At 38.1% G+C, this 19,752-nt stretch overlaps 1 protein-coding gene across 2 annotated transcripts in view; it reads left to right on the forward strand.

Annotated features, from left to right (window-relative positions):
* Positions 1-687: 687 nt before the first annotated feature.
* The window catches only part of CD96 (CD96 molecule), a 93,736-nt gene continuing 74,671 nt past the window's right edge, over positions 688-19,752 (forward strand). Inside the window, exons 1-2 of one of the 2 annotated variants that reach the window (XM_080813616.1) lie at positions 688-875; positions 2,781-3,134. In XM_080813616.1, coding sequence (XP_080669742.1) covers positions 815-875; positions 2,781-3,134 — 415 coding nt within the window. In that variant the 5' untranslated portion in view covers positions 688-814. The remainder of the gene's footprint in view (positions 876-2,780; positions 3,135-19,752) is intronic. The other variant, XM_080813617.1, reaches the window with a different exon arrangement.

The following is a 19,752-nucleotide window of genomic DNA, read 5'->3' on the forward strand; positions in this document are numbered from 1 at the left end:
TGAGGTAGGAGGTTCTCTGCCTTTGGATTCAGATTGTTTCGACCTTACTCTCTCTGATTTTTGGCTGGGACACAGACAACTTCTTCTGCTGTCAGAAGAAAAAAAAAAAAAAATCCTCCAGCTGACGGGGTACGAGATTCCCCTGTCTCACCTCCAGCCTAGCCCAGATGGGGGTTCGAAAAGGAGCCCTCCCTTCTCAACACCCCTCCCCCCCACCCAGGAAATGTGGGCTTTCCTGCATTAGGGGTGACAATAAAATTCGGTTTGATGGCTGATGTTACCCTCTGTTACTTTTCAGATTTTATTAAAATTAAGTGTGTTAATTCTTTGTTCTTTCACCCAGGAGCCATTCTGGAAAGAAAACATATTTTAAAAGTGAACAGAAAAACTGTTGTGAAAGACACGAAGCTCACATTTGTTAAATGACTTCATGTTCTTGAAAAGAAACGTATGAAAAGCACATTATGAATCGCTCTGCATGATTTCCTTTGTTTGGATTTTAGAAGCAGCATGTCTGACACAGAGATCCTGAAGGAGAGAATCTTTGGATCCTGAGAAGTCTTTTAATGAAGGTGATACACAAAATTTCAGAGAACAGTTTCAACATTGTTCTGGTGAAGGTTATACTTAGCTCTGAACCACATTACTTTCCTGTCGACGTATCATTTCCTGGGGTCTTGCCAAGTGATAAACAGACCCAGGCATGCAGTAGGTTTGGGTTTTTTCTGCACAAATAGGGGAGCTGGAGTTTGCTTCAAGGCATCAGTTGACGTCCATGATCATGGAAATGCTGGCGTAAGGCCTTCAGGAGACGATGGAGAAAAAATGGACCTACTGTGCTGTCTGTTCCATCATCCAGATACATTTCGTCAAGGGTAAGGCTTCCCGTTGTCCTGTCTTGTCAGATCGGCTGCTTTGGGGTGAGTGGGGCCTCTGTTCATTTAAAATGCTTGTGACTACTGCTGACACTGATCACCAAAGGCAGATCATTGCTAAGGTTTTCAGTTACAAATTTAAGTGGCAGCTATCGGAGAGATGTTAGAGTCTAGAAATGATTACTAATGAACACTAAAAACGAGGAGGGAATGAGTGGTTTGTGCCACTGCTCTGAGACATTTTCACCCATTTCCTTCCTAAGAGGATCTCTAGAGTAACTAGAAATGATGCTTCTTGGAAATGAAATGCTCTCCACATGGTCGTCAGAGCAACTCCCGAATTCTAAAAAAAATCACAAAGCCACCAGTGCTGTGGGATCCCTGCTCAACTTTCTCTCTCTCTCGAGGATCCTTTTTCTTTTGTATATAACAAGCATTACTCCTCCAAATGCGAATGTCTTTGGGAGTTAAACATATGTTGAATTTTAATGAGGAATGTGTAGGTATGGACCTGGAAGACAAAATAGGGTCCTTACAACACTGGGAACTGGTGCCTTTAGGGCCTATTTAAAAATAGCGGGAGGAAAGATTAGTTCTGCATTCCATAGCATGGGGGAATTATAGGGAGCCCAAGTGTCTTAAGAATTAACTATGCTTTACAGATAGAGCTACAAAGATTTTAAGGAGAATTTCTAAATCAAAGGAGACTTTGGAATACAATGCTGTGGATAGAATCAGAGGCATATTATCAGGCAGAGGAGAGCTTACAGGGAGCGACATTAAACTGTACTAACCTCTGCCTACCCAAACTTTTGAATCCATGAAAGTGTAATAATTCCCATTTGTCAAGTACCTTAGAGAGCCTTGTTTCTTCTCCGTTGCTTGTCATCTTTTTATCTTTTTCCTTTGTGAGCTTCAGTGGTACTTGTCATAATAATATATCATTCCTGGAACAATGTTCCATTAACGCTAAAATGGAGGCCTCCACTAGTGAAGGCATGTCAAAGGCTCAATGCTTAACATATTTTAAGTGCCTTGTACTATGTGGTCAGAGAGCTGATGGAGAGGATCTTCTTCTTTTATGTCTAGTATTTCAAAGTGTTGATGATAGATGATGCTGACCGTAGTTTATCTTCAGTGGAAACTCTTCCTGAGGCATTTTCTCCCTTCCTCCCTGCAGGAGCCCTAACTGCATGGACATGGAGGTCTTTTTGATCTTCATAGTGAATGTCAAATTTCTTACTCTTCTCAACCAATTTGGGAGGCAGTTGGGTTGTTATGAAGGTTAGAGAAAGAGCACAGACTTTAGGTAACCAAATGCATGTTCTTTTACTGAGGTGTGACTTGAAGCTAGTCACTTAATCACCCTGTGCCTCAGTTTCCTCTTTGATAGAGTTTTAACATCATTCTGTGGTACGTGAGGATTAAATGAAATAGCCTATGGAAAAGCATCTCGTGAACATAGATTTTTTTAAAAACAGCCCTACACATATCAGTTATTTTTTCAGTTTCAAAAAATATTATTGGTGTGTTATATGCAGCTCTTAAAAAAATCAATAATACTCATTGTAAACGTAGTTGTCATAGTAAGTTTGCTGGTGGACTTCAATTTCTAGATAGGCTTAATTTTATTCACAGGTGGTAAGAGAACTTAAATTATCCTTTGGACAGCCCAGCAGACAAAAGAGAGGACTATCTCTCTAGAGTCCTTAAGCAAATGCCTCCTCATTTGTACTGAGTCTCTGCTTCTTTATGGGGATCATGCACTGGCTCCCTCCTATGTGTAAGGCAGCCGGAGAGAAAGTTTCTCAGTTGCTCTCTCACCTCACCAAAGTGACCAAGGTTTAAATAAGAGTCATCCCACATGAATCACATAAGCCAATGCCTCATGTCCTTCCTTTTCAGGAGTATGGGAAAAAGCAACCAATACAGAAGACATCTATGCTTCCCCTGGCTCTGATGTCAATCTGACCTGTCAAACATGGAAGAAAGGCTTCTTGGTGCAGATGCAGTGGTCCAAGGTCACTGATAAGTTGGATCTGATTGCCCTTTATCATCCTCAGTATGGCTTTCACTGTAGTAATGGTGGTCCCTGTGAGTCACTGGTGACTTTCACAGAAACTCCCAGAAATGTGTCCAGGTGGACTCTGCACTTAAAGAACGTGTCATCCTCGCTCACTGGGAAGTATGAGTGTAGCTTTACTCTGTATCCAGAGGGTTTTCGGACTAAAATCTACAACCTACTCCTTCAGACAAATGGTAAGCATAACTGTAGAGGGAAAGGAGCACACACTTTCACTCGGCTCTCACTCATTCGACAGATGTGTCTTATGCACCAAGTGTGTGCGAGACACGGTGCTAAGTACACAGAGGTTGGGCGGAAAGAGATATTGCCCAGAAAGGAAGACAGAAATTCATCACATAATTCCACAAATAAATGTAAAATTGCAAGTGACAAGTGTTAAGGATAAGTGATAAAGGTCTTATGAAAGAGCATGTAATAAGGGCCAGGGAAATTGACCCTGAGAAAGCAACACAGGAGCAGAAGTCTGAAGAAAGGGTAGACATGAACACCATTTAGGAGGTGGGAAGTTTGTGAGTGATCCAGGGGGAGGGAACAGCTTGTGAGAGGGGCTTTGTAGTGTTTGAGGACATGGGTAAATGCCAGCGGGGCTGCGGCGCAGAGGTTAAGGGATGAGGTGGGAGACATGGCAAGGACCAGATCATGTCAGATCTTGTCAGCCATATTTGAAGTTTTGATTTTTATCTAAGAGCCGTAGGAAGACATTGAAGTGTTCACAACAAAAGGATGGCATGACATTTATAGCCTGGTTGTACTTGTGTCAGAAAAAGATCGTGCTGGCTTCAGTAGGAGAATAGAATAAAAATGGGCAAGAAGGAAATGATGGGATCGAGCTAGGAGACAGTCCCTAGCCCAGAGCAGACAGAGTGATAGTTTGGGTAAACATGGAAAGAAACAACAAATTGAATGCTTTGGGCATAAAATAGGTGTGACTTGCTAATAGAGTGGATATAGGACAATGGTAGTATGAAGGAAAGGGAGAGAAAAATTTAAGGTGACATGGGAGGAGGTGCCATTCATTGAAGGCATAGGGAGCAGAGCAGGTTTGTGGGGGGATGTATGCAAGTGGCTTTGGGTATATGGCCTATTTAGTATTGGGCAGGCAAAGGTACCAAGGAGGCTGCTGGACAGGTAGCATTCACACATATGTGCCTTAGAGGGCTGCATTTGGAGCAGGAGTCCTAGGCTTAAGTTCTAGCTCCTTTCTGGACAGAAATAAATTTCACCCTGGGACTGTCACATACATTCTCCGAGCCCATCTGGAAAATGATGATAATAATGCCTACCCTAAATTAGTTGGTCCTACAGTAAATGATTTCCACTTATACTAATGGAAAAGAATGAAAATGAAGGCCAACAAATGGAAAATGCACTGGAAATGAAATGTTTTTAAGTCAGGGGAAAAGTGGCCTGGTAATGTAAGAGAAAAACAACAAAAATTAACTCATGAAGGCTGTGCTAAAAGAGGCACAGGACTGCCCAGGTCAGGCAACAGGGATGAATTTATTACCTCCTCTCCATTTCTTATCAAGAGATAAGACCAAGACCGGGAGGTCCTCCCCCACTACTTTACAATGCCCTATTCCCATTGCTGTTTTCCAGGAAAAAAGAAACACTTGAGTTCAAATTGGAGGTGGAGTGGGGTGGGGTTGAACAAAGAGAAATAAGGAGACCTGAGTAGAACAGTGCTTCACTACACATACTTTGGAGTCAGTGACCTAGATTTGAGTGTTGGCTCTGTCGTCTACTATACATGCATATCATCTTTGTCAAGTTATTTAAAGTCTCTATGCTTTTGTTTTCTTATATAATAAATATGGATAATTATAGTATCTCCTTTATAGGTACCATTATTTTGATGATTAAATGGGATAATTTGTGTAAAGTACTTAGCATAGTTCCTGCCGGAGAGTCAGAGTTTGGAAAAGGGTAGTTTTCATTAAGAAGAGTAATAATGATAATGTGTGAACTCTATCAGTTCTTATTTAAAATGGGTCCTCCTCCCTCTTTTTTTTATATTTGCCCACTATGGAACCCAGTGGAACATTGAACATACATTAGCACAGGTACACAGTGACCTTGGCTTTAGATAAAGTTTTTGTACCTTTTTCCTAAATCTGTAAAATGTACTATCGCACCTCTGAGGATCTAAAGCCTCCCCTGAGAACTAGCAAGATGGACTGATGTTCCCTCTAGTAAATAAGGGATAGACAGCTCAACATGTGGATAGCACTGGAGAAGAGGTGGTACGTTACCCGGAAAGGAGAGTGGTATTGCCTTTAAGGAAGGCATATTTCTTAAAATAAAGGGCAACTCAAAGAAGCCAAGTTTAGCTTTTAAAAACTGCAAATCTCTGGAGAGGCAGAAGCCATGTCTGCATGCTTTGTGGTTAGAAATTTCCCAGTCTTCTGGGAACCTGGGTGGCTCAGTGGGTTAAAGCCTCTGCTTTCGGCTCAGGTCATGATCCCAGGGTCCTGGGATTGAGTCCCGCATCGGGCTCTCTGCTTAGCGGGAGGCCTGCTTCCTCCTCTCTCTCTCTGCTTGCCTCTCTGCCTACCTGTGATCTCTGTCTGTCAAATAAATAAATAAAGTCTTAAAAAAAAAAAAAAAAAGAAATTTCCCAGTCTTCTGATTGTAACTTTGCTGCTTGTCCACTGCACCAGATTAAAAAAAAGAAATGGCCTCAAGATTAAAGAAATAGTTCTGATATTGGGTACTGAGTACAAAGAGAGCAACATACGAAAGAGCAAAACAGAAAGGGACAAAACATCCTTCATTACAGAGTGACCAAAAGTGTAAGACTGGTGGAGTGTGAAAGGGTAGACACTTAACTCAGATGAGGCAGTTGCCATTCAAAAGCCCTGTCAAGTCCCCGCCCCAATGACACATCTTTTCCCCCATTATTCCTTTGATCTTCACTCACTCCTTCTCTCACTCGTGCCATTTCCCTTGTATACCCCTCGGAGATCTTCAGGTTCACAAGCTAGGTGGGTAAGCAAAGCACACATGAAGTGTAAACACTTACAAAGCATATGAACAGAGGCAAATTGAGATGGTGTAGAAGAATCTAAATATGAAAATCTGGAGAAACGCAGGCGGTTGGGACCTCTTGTCTCCTTTCTGTTGTCCTCTGAGCCATTCTCCTCCCCGTCTATTCATAAAACAGTGTCTGTCCCCATGTTCCGGAAGGCCTGAGAAGGGATTCTGTTCTCTTTTCACAGTATTTTGTTCCTTTGTATGAGCTGGTGCTCTGAGGCTGCAGATGAGAAATTATAATGAACACTTGGGCTTTGCTTCTTTTTTCATTTTCACCTGACAGGGTTTCCTCCTGGGTTAGCTTTCAAGTTACCCCAAAAAATGCAGTTTTCTGAGCTAAACCCTTAGTTGCTATAATTAATCCAGGTTTCCTGGATTTTGTTTTCTTATATAAGTGCCTGAGATTGTAGGATTTTTGATGTATTTTAAAATTTGAAGTTACTAGTTTCTCTTATTAAAGTGCAACGTGACTCTAATTTCCCAGATCATGAAAAAGCCTTAGAGGGCCATTAACGTTGTGACTGGAAGCAGTAGGAGGGGAAGAAGTAATGGTAATACAAGGAGGAGGAGGTAGATAATAGAAGTAGTATAGAATATGATAAAAGAACTATTATATTACTAGTAATGGAATATACTATCTTGATAATATAATCTTGGTAATTTGACTACCCTGTCTAGAGGCATAATGCGCTCTTTGACTCTCTTCCAGTTTTATTGAGAATATAATTGACATATGACATTGTATTTGTTTTAGGTGTACAACAGATGATTTGATACTTATATACATCTCATGAAATGATCACCACAATAAGTTTAGTTAATATCCATCACCTCACAGAGTTAATTTTTTTTTCTTGTGATGAGAACTTTTAAGATATACTCTCTTAGCAACTTTCAAATATATGAGATAGTATTGTTAACTTTAGTCACCAAGCTGTATGTTTTATTTCCAAAATTTATGTATCTTATAATTGGAAGTTTGTACCTTTTGACCCTCTTCACCCATTTCACCCCCACACCCACCTCTGGCAACTGCCAACCTGTTCTCTATACCAATTAATTCATTTTGTTTTGTTTTTAAAGTTCCACATAGAAATGAAATCAAGAGTATTTGTCTTTCTTTTGTTCATGTAGTATAATGCCTTCAAGATCCATTCATGTTGTCACAAATGACAGGATTTCCATTTTTTTAAATGAATGAATAGGATTTCCTTGTATATTAGAATATTTTCTTTATCCATTCATCCACTGGTGGACACTTGGGTTGTTTCTGTCTTAGCTATTGTAAATAGTGCTGCAATGCACATGGGGGTGCATATATCTTTTCAAGGTGGTGATTTTATTTTCTTTAGATATATACCTAGAAGTAGAAATGCTGGATCATATGGTAGTCCTGCTTTTATTTATTTTTTTTAAGATTTTATTTATTTGTTTGAGGGAAAGAGAGAATCTTCAAGCAGACTCCCCATTGAGTGAGGAGCCCAAGGCTGGGCTTGATCCCACCACCCTTGAGATCATGACCTGAGCCAAAACCAAGAGCCAGAAGCTTAATTGACTGAGCCACCCAGGTGCCCTGATAATTCTGTTTTTAATTTTCTGAGGAGCCTCCATACTGTCTTCCAGAGTGGCTGCACCAGTTTGCATTTCCACCAACAATGCACAAGTGCTGCCTCTTCTCCATACCTTTTCCAGTATTTGTTAACTTATCTTTTTGATAATATTCATTTTAACAGGTGATATTGTTGTTTTGATTTGCATTTCTCTGTTTAGTGATGGGGGGGCCTTTTCCTTGCCTCTTGGATACTTGGATATCTTTTTTTTTAAATTTTTTAAAGATTTTATTTATTTATATGACAGACAGAAATCACAAGTAGGCAGAGAGGCAGGCACAGAGGGAGAAGGAGGCAGGCTCCCCGCCAAGCAGAGAACCCGATGCGGGGCTCGATCCCAGGACCCTGGGATCATAACCTGAGCCAAAGGCAGAGGCTTTAACCCACTGAGCCACCCAGGCACCCCTGGATACTTGGTTGGATATCTTTTTTGGAAACGTGTCTGATCAATTTCTCTGGCCGTTTTTAATTTGAATTGTTTGTTTTGTTACTGTTGAGTTGTATGACTTGTTTATATGTTTTGGATATTAACCCCTTATCAGATATGTGATTTATAAATATTTTCTCCTATTCCATAGGTTGCCTTTTCACTTTGTTGGTGTTTTCCTTTGCTGGGAAAAAGCTTTTTAGTTTGATACAGTCCCGTTGCTTATTTTTGCTTTTTTTGCCTTTGGTTTTGGTGTCAAATCCAAAAAATCATTGCCAAGGCCAAAAAAAATATTGCTCCTATGTTTTCTTCTACAAATGTTACGGTTTGGAGTTTACGTTCAAGTTTTTAATCCATTTTGATTTGAGCTTTATGTAGGATGGAAGACAGGAGTCCAGTTTCATTCTTTTGCATGCAGCTATCCCATTTCCCCAACATCATTGATCAAAGAGACTACGCTTCCCCATTGTGTCTTCTTGGCTCATTTCATAATAATATTGTTATAAATTAATTGATCCTACATGTGTGTTTATTTCTGGACACTCTGTGTATGTGTATGTGTATGATGTATGTGTCTATTTTTATAGCATGGTTAGTTCTTGAGCTTGAATGCTGGCTCTTCTTAAATTCTTGTATTCAATCTTTATCCAACAAATATTTTTGAGTGCTTAAAATACAGGGACACAATCCAGACATGACTCTGTCATCAGGAATCATGAAGTCCAATGGGAAGAGACAAAATAACCAAATAAACAAACAAACAAAGACCAAATTGCAACAGTGAAAAGTGCTCTTGCAGTAAGAAAGTAGTGTTTTGAGAAGATGTAATAGGAAAATCAGGAACGGTTTCCTGGGGAAGTGATGCTTGAGCAGGAATTAACTAGATAAATATGGTGAAGACAGCTTTACGTAAAACAGGATGTGTAAAGGCTCTGTGGTGGTTAGGAGATATTGCAAGTATGGGGGGTTTTCAAAAGTATGGCTTGAGCAGAAGGATTAAAAGGGAAGCCTTTGAAGAAGAGGCTAGTTAGAAACTTAAGTTTTACCTTTATCCTAGGAGCTATGGAAACTAATTGGAAGGCAGTTGTTGATTTTTTTTTAAATTTTGCATTTCAAAAAGATCTTTATTGCAAGATTATAGAGAATTGATTGAGAAAAGATAGAGAGGATAATGTAGATCAGTTAGGACAGAAATCTAAGCGAGATAACATTGAGTAGAGTGGCAGTGAGGTACCTGGGGAGGAGTGTTCAAATTAGCAGTATATTTAAGAGATTCACCCTACAGGATGTGGTGTTGGATTGCATGCATGGAATGAGGAACAAAAAGCAGTATTAAGAATGACACTTTGGTTTTGAATGTGTGGAACGGGAAAAAATGGGGGGATGACTCCTTATGTTAGGAAAAACTGGGGGGCAATCTGATCGTGCAGGGGTTGTTTGGAGTTTGACTGAATTTGATTTTGTACATGTTGAATTACATGGGAAGTTGACACATTGAGGAGATAAGGAAAGAGATATACAACTCCTGTTCTAGAAGAGAGGTTTAAGCCAAAGATACCAATTGGTGAACTATATGAGTATATGCTAACTGAGGTTTGGGGAGTGAAAGAGCTCATGTAGGCAGAGAAAATCAAGTGAGAAAAGCAATGTAGCCCTTCAGCTGAGATAGATGGAGAAAGATAAATCTTCAAAGGATTAGAAGAGAGACTAAAGAGGCAGCAGTAAAACCGGGAGAGAATTTGGCTCACAAAAAAACTAGAATGATAATATTTCCTGAAAGGAGTAACTATCAATTCTGATGTTTCTGAAAGGACAGCGTGGTTATTGGATTGTATTTAGGAACAAGGATGTTATTGATCACCTTAACAGAGGCTGTTTCTGTGGCACGGAAGAGAGATAGAAGTCAGACTCGGGGGAGCACAGGAGTGAGTAGGAGGCAAGGAAATGGAGACAACAAATATCGACACAACTTCTAAGAAGTCTGTCAGGAGTAAGGGGAACGGTATGAGTGCTCAAATGAGGGTTTGCCTCAGCGTTGTGAGGTAGGGGGTTGGTTTTAATTAATGCAAGATGCCTGGCTAAGCTTCAAAACCAAGTCGGAGTTGAAAGAGAGTGGTTAAATAACCCATAGAAAAACTACAATAAATAAACTAAGATGTCTGAGAATATAGGGACAATGAGATCTATAACATCAGTACTACAGGTATCTTGAAATTGGACAAAAGGACAGTTTTTTTTTTAAATTATGTAACAGGAAGAAGGAAATTGGAATAAGTGCATATGATGAGGGCGGTGCCCTCTTTTATTTTCTCTAAAATAGGAAACATGGGGCACCTGGGTGGCACAGTTGGTTAAACATCCAACTCTTGCTTTCAGCTCACATTGTGATCTCGGGGTATGAAATGGAGGCCCTGCATCTGGTTCCGGTTGGTGCGGAGTCCGCTGGGGATACTCTCTCCCTCTCCCACTGCCCCTCCTGCTTGTTCTCCTTCTCTGCACTCTCTCTCTTGCTCGCTCGCGCTCTTTCTCTCTCATAAATAAATCTTCAAAAATAAATTAATTAAGTGAAATGAAATAGGATACAAAGTTATCTTCGGGTAGAGAGAGGGGAGGAGTCTTCAGAAAAGAGATTGGCCAAAGTTTGAAATAACCTCTATGCATAGAGGGAAAGTAAGGTAACTAGGTAAATGTATTTGGATTTTCAGTTAGTGTTGACTATACATGTGAGTATGGTAAGAAATTGTAGTGAAGACAATTTCCTTTCACCGGTAGTGCTTGGCTGCTTGGGTCTGGGCATTAAAAAGTAAATAGCTGGAGTTAACCATTGGATTCCCTATATATTAGTGAGGGGTGAGGGGAAAGAGCCAAGGGATTTGGGATATTAGCAAGAATATTACTGTAATGATGGACTGTGGATCTTTTCTAGATAATGAGGGAAGTAAAGCAAAGAAAGCTCGTGGATTGGGAGAAAGTAGAAATCAACTCATTTAAAGACTGAATGAGGACAAAGAACAGTTGAGACAAAATTAGTTGCACAAAACAACCAGCAGGAGTGTTTGTAGGTATGTAGTGATTTTGTAGGTGGAGCAATTAGGTGTGGCACAAACGGGATCGTGACAGTGGACAGCAGGAATGGAGTGGAGACAGTGGGGATAACAGTGGCAGACTGAGGGGCCAGGTGGTGGATAGGCAATGGCACGGTAACTGAAATCACTCGGGATTGTATCAGGGTTGCAATCTGGATAACGGAGATCTTCAAAGAATAATGGATGAGGACTGGGACATCAGAGTGGGAGCTGGCAAACGCAAAGGACCACATAGCAAATAGTTCAGGCTTTGTCCATATAGCCTGTACAACCTCTGTCAAAACTGTTCAACTCTGCTGTAGCATGAAAGTACTTACAGTCAGTATGTAAGCAAAGGGGCCTGGCTGTGTTGCTGAAGAACTTGATTTACCAAAGCAGCCTCCAGATTTGACCCACAGGCCATAGTTTGTTACAGTCACCGAATAAGAGGATAATAGCAGTGAATCTGGAGAGAGAAGGATTAGTTTTTCTCAAAGTATGTTACATATAGCTGGCAATACTCAAGATGATTTCAGATGATTCATGAAAAGATTTTAAAACCTCTAATTGTGGAAAGTTTCAAACATGCAAAATTATATTTTATAGTATAATGAGCTCCCACAGAGTAAACATGCAATTTCAATCATTATTAACTCACTGTCTTGTTTCATTTACCCTTAGCAACTACCACCTCCCAGATTAAACTGTTCCAGAATATCTTATTTATTTTAGAATGATTCTTTGAAAGCTAAAGATGATGTATATATATAAAACCACGATACCACTACCAGAACTAAAAATAACTAGTAAATTCTTAATACTGTCAAATATCCAGTTGACCTCATAGTTGTTATTTTTATATTTTGGTTATTTAAATTGGGTTCACATCAATTCAAAGTACTGTGATAATTTGAAAACTAGCTTTTATTTTTTTATTTTAATTTAATTTTTTTAATTTGTTTTTTAAAGATTTTATTTATTTATTTGACAGAGAGAGACACAGCGAGAGAGGAAACACAAGCAGGGGGAGTGGGAGAAGGAGAAGCAGGCTCCCTGCTGAGCAGGAAGCCTGATTTGGGGCTCAACCCTAGGGTCCTGGGATCATGACCTGAGCCCAAGGCAGTCTCCAAGCCAACTTAGCCACCCAGGCGCCCCTCTTGTATTTTTTTTTTTTTAAGATTTTATTTATTTGTTTGAGAAAGATAGAGAGCATGCGCGTAGCGGGTAAGAGGCAGAGGGAGAGAGAGAAGCAGACTCCCTGCTAAGTGGAGAGCAGGACACCCCAAAACTCCCTTTTAATCTGAAGATTATTTTATATTTCTTATTTTTCTTCTCCAAAATATTTGCTAAGTAAATTTGGCTCTTTATCCTGTAAAATTAGCTACAGCCTGGATTTTGCTCCTGTATCCCTTGGTATCTCCATGTTCCGTGTTTACTATTTTGTTGAATATAGAGATTTGATCACATTAACTTTTTGTTTTTATTTTTTGTGTTTTTTGGCACAAGTACTTCATAGATGATATTGCATAGTTACATCAGGCACACATAATGTCTGGGTATGTGATGTTAAGCACCATTGATAAGTATTGCCTAGATCCATTCATTCATTGTGGGTTGACAAAGAGTGTTGCTCAAATTCTATCATTCTTGAATTTATTACCTGAAGTCTTCTTATAGAGAAATTTCCTCTCAGGAGACAATTATTTAATAGATGTATAGTTTATAAAAGAAAAACAAACAGATGGCTGATTCTTTCACTTTATTTATCAGTTTTAAAATGAGTTGGCTCACTAGCACTCTTATAAGGTGAACAAAAAGTATTTTGTATTAAGTATTATGAATTCAGGGGCACCTGGGTGGCTCTGTGTGAAGCCTCTGCCTTCAGCTCAGGTCATGATCTCAGGGTCCTGGGATCAAGCCCTGCATCGGACTCTCTGCTCAGCAGGGAGCCTGCTTCCCCCTCTCTGTCTCTGTCTGTCTCTCTGCCTACTTATGATCTCTGTCTGTCAAATAAATAAATGAAATATTTTTTAAAAAGTATTGTGAATTCATATGAATTTGAACATATTGTTGAATTTCAGTTCATTATGGTTATTATCCTTGTTATGCTGAAAATTTCCTGTGGTAAAGTCTATTAGTCCTCTGTGATATAAGTTGCAGATATTTTCCCCGTTTGTCATCTGTCCTTACTTGCTTGTGATACTGTTTCCAACGCAGTGTAATTCTTACTTTTATGGAAAAAGTTTTCCCCAATCTCAGATTATATAGAAATTCACTCATGTTATTTCTAACACTTAGCATTTACATTCATGATGCCACATTTCAAGTATTTAAAAATGTGCCTAAGTTTCTACTTTTGTGTATCTCTAATACTTTCTATATTTTCTGTTTTTCCTTTCTATAGTTTAGTTTAGAAATTTTCTATTGACTTATAGTTCCAATTCACAAATCTTATTTATTGTGATGTCAAATTAAGTTTTCAACCCAATAAAATTAGTTCTTAATTTCTGATCTAATATTTTTAAGTTACTGTTTTTGGTAGATTTTTAATTCTTTGATGAAATTGTCCATTCTTTCATTTACTTATCTTTATCTCTATTCTTGAGTATATTAAAAAGAGTTATTTTAAACCTGGCAATTTCACAGACCTGTACCCCTGGGGCTAATAATACATTATATGTTAATTTTAAAAAAAGCTATTTTAATATTCTTGTTGGATAACTTCAATGTCAGGATCATTCTTATGTCTGTTTCTATGTTTATTTTCTCTCTCTCTCTCTTTTTCTCTTTTTGCAACTTCTTCCCGCATATATTTTCCTTTCGTTATTACTGTCAGCATGTATATAATGTACATATTATATATATAATATATTAATAAAATAAACCCAACAGAACAGTGTTAAAATTAATGGTTTAAAAATTTTCTGTTCTTAAATTAAGAAAAAAAAGAGAGAACTATATATGTAATCTTTTATATTTACCCTGTATTTACCATTTCCTGTGCACTTCATTCCACCTCATGAAGTTACTAGTTGGTATCATTTCCTTTCAGCATAAAGGACTTTAGAATTTCATATAAGACAAATCTACTTGCAATGAATCCTGCTTTTTCATTTTTACTTTTGAAGGATAGTTTCACTGAATGCAGCATTCTTAAGTGGGCTGCTTTTTCTTTTCAGCGTTTTGAATATATCTTCTGATCTCCATTTTTTCTGGTGATAAGTGAGCCATTAATTGTATTATTGGTCTCTGCATGTGATTGTTCTGTTTTGTTTTGTTTTTCTTGCTGATTTCACTCACTCCTTCCATAATTCCCTCTTTGCTTTTGGCTTCCAGCAGGTATAATATGCCTGGGTGGGTTTCTCCTTGTGTTTAACATTTTTGAGTTTTAAGATTCCTGGAGGTTAGATTAACCTGGAGGTAGATTAACTTCACAGAAAGTTTTTAAAAATCAAATATGAAGTTTTGGGCCATTTTATCTTCAAGCGTTTGTTCTGTCCCACTCACTCTCTTTCATCTCTCCTGCTATGAATCCCATTGCCTACATGTAAGGACACTTGATATGGTCCTATATGGCTCTGAAGCTCTGTATTCCTTCAATCTTCTTTCTCCCTTTTCTTCAGATTATATATATATATATAATATATATATATAAAATAATTTCTTCAGATTATATATATATAATATATATATATAATTATATATATATATATATATATATATAAAAAATTTATTTGGGAGGAAAAGAGCGAGACAACACAGGTGGGAGGGGCAGAGGGAGAGAGAGAGTCCTAAGCAGACTCCACGCTGAGTGCAGAGCCTGATGTGGGGCTCAGTCTCATGACCCTGAGATCATGACCTGAGCCAAAACCAAGTGTCAGATGCTGAACCAACTGCACCATCCAGGTACCCCTAGGTCATTTATATTAATCAATATTTAAAATACACTGATTCTTTAGCTTCTGCCATCTCAGATTGGCTGTTGACCATCCCTAGTAAATTTTTAATTATTTTTTGTTACTGACTTTTCAACTCTAGAATAATTATTTGGTTCGTTTGATAGTTTTCTACTTCTCCACTAAGATTCCCTATTTATTGAGTCATTTTCTTCATCTTTTGTTTTAATCCCATGAATATTCTTATAAGAGCCGCTTTAATGTTTGTTAAAGCCAATGTAGGAATCAGTTTCAACTAACTGTTTTTTTCCTGAGCATGGACATGCTTTCCTCTTTTCTTCATGTATCGTCTTTTTGTTGTTGTTGTTGTTGAAAACTAGGCATAAAAATAATAATAATAATGTGACAGCTCTAAATCCAGTGGGTTTTTTTAAGTTTCCTTTTTTTTTTAAATTTTGGTAACTAACCATACCTAAATTATAAAATCTGTTTCCTCTTCAGTGTGTGAAGATTTTTCTGCTCAACTTTTTATTATACTTACTATGTCTTTAGTTTAGTTTCCAACGAATTGCCCCTGCATTGGCAAAGTCCCTTTATTGGTCCACCAATGAATTTGAACAAAGTTGTGCTCAAATTCCTCAAGTGTGTTAGGCTTCCACCCCCTACATATAGATGTGTGTTTGCTGGGTTGAGGAGGGTGGTTAGAGGGTGCGTTCAAAGTTGCAGACCGTAACACTATCTCCCTTGGCTTTTGCTTTTCAGTAAGCTCCCCGAGGTCTCCCCACTCACCTGTGTATTTTCCTGGTCAGCCTGGGATGGGTAGACAACTTATCTTAGCTATTCCATGACTCTCTAATTTCTAGACTCTCCATGTTAAATGTCTGTCTGGTCTGCTACTCACCCCAAATGGGATTTGCAAACCCATGCTAACCAAGCTTCAGTTTTTCTCTGTTTTCCTACCAAGTTTGTGCCTTTTAGCTAACAAAGTGAAGGATCTACACACTCAGATCTAATTTAAGTCTGCTTCTTTTGGAAGAAAAGCTGCTGTTTCTGGCAGCCATCTCCAAGATGGTAAAGCTACCTTCCTCGCTGACAACACTGGGGAAGGGAAATGGAAGGATTCCTAGGCGAGCAGAGTAAAGACTCCTGCTATTCTACTGAAGTTCTAGCGTTTTTCTAAGAAGAGATGTTTCTCAATTAAATGTTTGCCTTTGATCTTGAAATGATGGTTTTTATAATTTGCTCAGTTTTATACATGGCTTTTTTCACTGACCTTTTTGTGGCCCCATAGCCACAACCACCTCAACCCTCCCCCTGCCCCATTTGTGATCCTTATATTTTCTCTTTATTTTATTTATTTTTTTAAAGTTTATTTATTTATTTATTTGAGAGAGAGAGAAAGACAGACAGTGAGAGAGGGAACGCAAGCAAGGGAAATGGGAGAAGGAGAAGCAGGCTTCCCGCTGATATGGAGCCCGATGTGGGAATTAATCCCAGGACCCTAGGATTATGACCTAAACCGAAGGCAGAAGCTTAATGACTGAGCCACTAGGTGCCCTTTTCGCATTATTTTAAAATATGTATTCATTACTATTCTCTCCTTATAACAATGATTTATTTTTAGTGCTAAAGGTGAACATAGATTCAACACTCACCCCAGCCTTTACATAAATCTCTCCCCAGTCTAAAGTGTATTCTATTGGAGAATTCTCAGAAAGTGTTCATGGGAGCAATATTCCCTGACTTCTTACACATGGCTCTAACAGGTTTTATGTAGTCTTCATATCAAAAAGCTAATTTTGCTGAATATAAAATCATTAGCTCACATTTTCTTTCCTTGAGTACATTAAATATGTTGCTACATTATTTTTTGGCATAAAGAGTTGCTGTCAAAAAGTTAATAGTAATCCTCTTTTTCCATAACTGACTTTCAAAAAATGCCATTATAGTAATTTGCTTAATGTCTATTCTGAGCCTATTTTCCTATTTTTTCAGTACACTCTTTCAATATGTATTTGCTAATCATTTTTTACTTTAAGAAATTGTACTTGAATTACAATTTTTAGTATTTTTTTCTGTCTACCGCTTATTTACTTCAGTGCCTTCTATTAAACACACTTTCAATCTTCTTTGCTTATCATTTTATTTGAAAGTGATACTTTTTCTTTTAAAATTTATTATTTATTAATTTATTTTAAAATTCCCTTTTATTTGATTTTAAAATTTCTTTTAGTGCATTAACTTTTGGGCCAATATGTTTCTGTTTTTCTTCTAGTTTGCTCTTAATTTCTACAATGAGTTGTTATTTCCAGCCCATTCCTGAATTCTCTCACCTGTCTCTGCTGAGCTTCCTTCTTTCCAGTTGACTCATTTAGCAGTCTTGTTAAAATTTTTTGCAGCTCATATCATTTCCCTTATTTCTTTCACCTCGTTTTGAGTTATTAGTCTACAGGTTTTTTTTATTGTGAAATTATCTTTTTCTAATATGCTGCCATTGTTGAGGGGATATTCTTTTATTCTCTCTTCTCTTTCTTCTCATGGTCTCTTTATGTGTGATTTTACCCCATTCCTTTTCTATTGCTCACGCTTAAGGTAAATGCGTGTTGATTTTTGCTATGGAAGGGTGGACCAGGCTAGCTTTTTTAAAGTCTTCAGCGTCTCTAGAGCCCTCTCTTCTGTTATTTTCAAGGTAAATAATATGCTGTTGTACTTTCTGAGATATACCTCTTTTCCTTCTATCCCTCACTTTTATCTAAATTGCTTGTTTGCTTTCTCCTTTTGGACCTGTCCTGTTTAATTTGGATTCTACTCCCAGGGTTTTCTTCCCAGTATGGGATCTGTCTAAAAAGCACCCTCTGTTCCAGCACTGACAAGCCTCTTCTTGTTTCCCTTGAAGGCACTGGTAATCTGGTGCCTGCAAACTCCTTTCTACATTTCTGCTGCTGTTCTCAGATTAGTCTGCATGTCTTTCCAGTGATTACCTGATGCTTTTGGTGGGGGGTGGAGGAGGGGGTAGTTCTGAGGGAAATAAGAAGCCCAGTCAATTTTCCTTGTTGATTTCTGCTCAGTTGCTGATACTGCAGTGGTCCAGTGATTTGTCCCCATCTATTAATGGGGATGTACTGTTAATGAGTGTTCCTACACACATTTCCTATGTGTTTTTAGGTTTGCTGCTCTAGTTACCTTGTCTGTTTTTATAGGGAGTTTCAGGAATATTTAAAAAGTGAGGTTGTTTGCATTCCCAACTTCCCAGAATCTGGATCAACTTTACAAAAATTTAATACTTATATATTTGGGTAATATATATTAAAATATTATTAACATATCAGGTGGATTTCATGCACTTCTCAAATATTAGTGCCTAGACCATCCTCTGTTTAAAATAAACTTATGTAAGTAAAACAGTTGTAAAAACAATTACAGTAATATCAGGAATAAAATTAAATAGTAGTAATGATAGTAATGATGGTAAGCAGTCCTGACAAGCAGTTTCGGTGGTAGTATACAAATAACTCTATTTGGAAGTACTGTTATAGCTAAATTGTCTTGACCATAAAAGACAGGATTTTTTTTTTTCTTTTAATAATGGGATTGGAATAACATTTGGAAGCGGTAATGAGGAGCAAGAAAGGCACTGGTCCCACCTCCTCATTTTGAGGAAATAAGGGCATAAGAAAATAAACAGCCACTATTTGAGAATAATGTAGGAAAGATGTGCCTAATGGAGAGGCCTGGTTTCAATTAAGGAAGGCAGGAGGAACAAATTTTCAGTAAAGCTTCTATTGCTAAGACACTGGAATATAACGAAGTCCTACAGGCTACATATACCAAACTGAGAAATATTTCACTTAAAAATAAATGCTGTTAATAATAATGAGGATACTCATACCCATTAAATTCACAGACTTTTTTTTAAAGATTTTATTTATTTATTTGACAGAGAGGTCACAAGTAGGCAGAGAGGTAGGTAGAGAGGCAGGCAGAGATGGGGGGGAGGGGAAGCAGGCTCCCTGCTGAGCAGAGAGACTGATGTGGGGCTCGATCCCAGGACCCTGAGATCATGACCTGAGCCGAAGACAGGGACTTAACCTGCTCAACCACCCAGGTGCCCCAAAATTCACAGAATTTATCTTAAGTAGCTGAATGGTCAGAAGAAAGCTGTTAGTATAAGGATAATCCTTGCTATATAGGTTATAGTAGTTTAAATAAACTAAAAACCCAAACTGAAAGAACACATGATTCAGTAATTGGAAATGACAAACCAAATGATGATGTGTATATATGATAGCAAAAAAAAAATCGAGCAAAAATACAGGTAACATTTGTTGGTTAAAAGGACTGCAAAGCATGAGAAAACATATGCATACAAACAAGAGTTGTATAGATATGGAAAAAAGAAAATCAGATTTTCGGGATATTAAGATGATAGAGTTCATTTATAAACTATCCTTTGATGTTATTGTAGTTTAGTCACAAATGCGTACGTGTGCGTGTGTGACTTCCCAAGGAGAGCCTGGGAAACTGATATTTGTCTCATGACTTTTTAAATGAAGAATAAATAAATAAATAAGTAAATAAATAAATAATCCATTAGCAGTGCCTTTTTCAGAGTTTCCTTATGTATTTTTCTACATCATTCCCTCTTTGGAGCAATATTTATAAGTTCTAAAGAGACAGCTCAGAAGGGCAATAAGGCAGTAAAAAGATCAGGGAGAGGCAGAGTCTGGCAGGAGGGAGGGATGAACAGCACAGAGGATTTT

The sequence above is a fragment of the Martes martes genome (genome assembly GCF_963455335.1).
Source record: "Martes martes genome assembly, chromosome: 1".
Lineage (NCBI taxonomy): Eukaryota > Metazoa > Chordata > Mammalia > Carnivora > Mustelidae > Martes > Martes martes.